Genomic DNA, 2,283 nt, shown 5'->3' on the forward strand with positions numbered 1-2,283 from the left:
CAAGTATTAAACTTTGCCTGAAAGCAAGTGGCTGGGGGCTAGTTTGGGAGGTGGTCTGGTAAAAGTGAGAGAGGTAGGCTATATCTTAGAATAGGAAGACTTGATGGAGTCCAGTATTGTGGGTTACAGAGTATAGGCAAGAGAAGTAGAAAACAAACAAACAAAGAACAACAGTGTCTTGAGCAATTATTATGTCTCTAACTGAGCACAGTATATTCTGAGTAATTACAGGAAATGGACCAGAGCATTGCCTGAAGGCCATGTCTTAGGTTTCACATCCCCCACAGAGTCCCTGTAATGCCTGAATCGTCTCTCCATTTCAAAACTCCTAGAAAATTCCTATGCTTTGGAGGTAGAAATGTCATCCTTTAATAACTGTGTTTTGTTCCCTTCCTTTTCTTATTTCCCTTGACCTCCTTATACAAGACACAAGAGCTCCCTGTGGGAAGATCTTCAGGGATGTTCCCATTCCCCCAGAGGAGTAAAAATAATAAAATAGCTGAAATGAATCAAGAAGTTGAGCTGAAAATCTTTTATTAGGCAGAAGCCATGCCCTCGAGAGTGGGCATTATTTCCTCAAGTTCAGAAGATGGAATCTAGGGAAATAGGGTCTTCCAAAGGTCACCAGGAAATAGGCTGGGAGCTCAGTGGTATTTGTGAGCCAGGGCAGTGGCCACACCAGCCACCACCTTCTGATAGGCAGCCTGCAACTCGGGGGTGAATTCCTTGCCAAAGGTGCGAGCCAGCACCACCACCAGCACGTTGCCCAGGAGCTGTGGGGAAGAGGTAGACAGGCATATACACATGATTAACAGCTTGGATTCAAAGAAGTGGGCCAACAATCATTTTTTTCCTGCCTACACTTGTGCCCAAATTGATCCTCAGGTTATCCTTACCAGCATTCATTAGTAAATATTTATGTGTTTATATTATATATAAATGCATATACACACACACTATATATTTATATATTTTATTATAAACATTATGTGTACTAATAAATGATGAATTAGGATGAAGGGTTGTCTTTCAGCAACAACTGCTGCCTTACTTCCTACTTCTTCTCTTTTCATCCTCAGATATTCACTTCCTTTTTTTTCCATTGAGTATTGACTCTGTGAAGTTCAGATTATTTTTTAATTTTTAAATTATTTAGGCATATCTCCACTTCGAGACATCCTTTCAAACCCCTTTCAAATCCACATGGAGGATTTTCCAAATGAAGAGGTAGCAAGTGGAAGTAGGTGTATATAATTTGGGAACGGGGTAGGGAAAACAGGGGTGGGAAAACAGAGAAGTAAAAAAAAAAAGACATTAAAGAAACAGCTTGATTTTAAAAAAGCAAGTTTGTGAGAAAAAAACAATATGATATTAAAGAAAAATATAAAACTATATACATTCTGAAAAGCATTAAGTAATGAGATACAGTAAAACAAAAAGGAATGTAGAGGGAGAACAGATAAGTAAAAGAGCCTGAGTGAAAGATGAGAAAATGAAAAGGAAAAAGTAGAACATCTAGACTCACCCTGAAGTTCTCAGGATCCACGTGCAGCTTGTCGCAATGCAGTTCGCTCAGCTTAGCAAAGGTGCCCTTGAGGTTGTCAAGATGCTTCAGACCGTCACTGAAGGAGTCAAGCACCTTCTTGCCATGGCTCTTCACCTTGGGGTTGCCGAACACAGCAGCAGGAGAGGACAGGTCCCCAAAGGAGTCAAAGAACCTCTGAGTCCAGGGGTAGACCACCAGCAGCCTGAGGGGTGAACACAGCACAGAGAACAGGGGGGCATCAGTGTCTGTCAGAAACCCAGGAGACTGCACTCTCTCCACGCGCCCAGCCTCCTCTCACTCTCTTTATGTCTGGATACCAACCTGCCCAAGGCCTCACCACCAACTTCTTCCACATTCACCTTGCTCCACAGGGCAGCAACAGCAGCCTTCTCGTCACCACTCAGATGCACCATGTTGGCTGTTTGAGTAGTTGCTAGTGAACACAGTCGTGCCAGAAGCAAGTGTAAATGGCAGCTGGTCCTGCTCTTCTTTTTATGCCCAGCCCTGGTTCCTGCCCTCCCTGCTCCTGTGAGCAGATTGGCCCAGGGCATGGCAGCAATTCATTGGCTTGTGAGAATGTGAGATAAACTCTCATCCTCAGTTCGCTTCACCTGACCTTGAGAGCAGCTGTCCCAAGTTTTGTGTATCTTGAATCTGACACTCTGCTCTCCCTCTATTCGTCCCCTGACCTCATCTTCCTTGGCAGATGCTTCTACAAATATACTCACACTCCCATT

The 2,283-nt window shown here is 43.5% G+C and overlaps 1 protein-coding gene across 1 annotated transcript; it reads right to left on the reverse strand.

Moving 5' to 3' along the window:
* Positions 1–517: 517 nt before the first annotated feature.
* Positions 518–2,041, reverse strand: LOC129076383 (hemoglobin subunit beta). Its single transcript, XM_054580557.1, has 3 exons — positions 1,868–2,041; positions 1,526–1,748; positions 518–773 (listed from the first exon to the last, which is right to left on the reverse strand). Exons 1-3 carry the CDS (start codon positions 1,957–1,959, stop codon positions 645–647), a joined length of 444 nt encoding a protein of 147 aa, XP_054436532.1. The 5' UTR covers positions 1,960–2,041; the 3' UTR covers positions 518–644.
* Positions 2,042–2,283: the final 242 nt, after the last annotated feature.

This window comes from Pteronotus mesoamericanus, unplaced genomic scaffold (assembly GCF_021234165.1).
Source record: "Pteronotus mesoamericanus isolate MK-2021 breed Mesoamerican mustached bat unplaced genomic scaffold, CSHL_Meso_final contig_591, whole genome shotgun sequence".
Classification (NCBI taxonomy): Eukaryota; Metazoa; Chordata; class Mammalia; order Chiroptera; family Mormoopidae; genus Pteronotus; species Pteronotus mesoamericanus.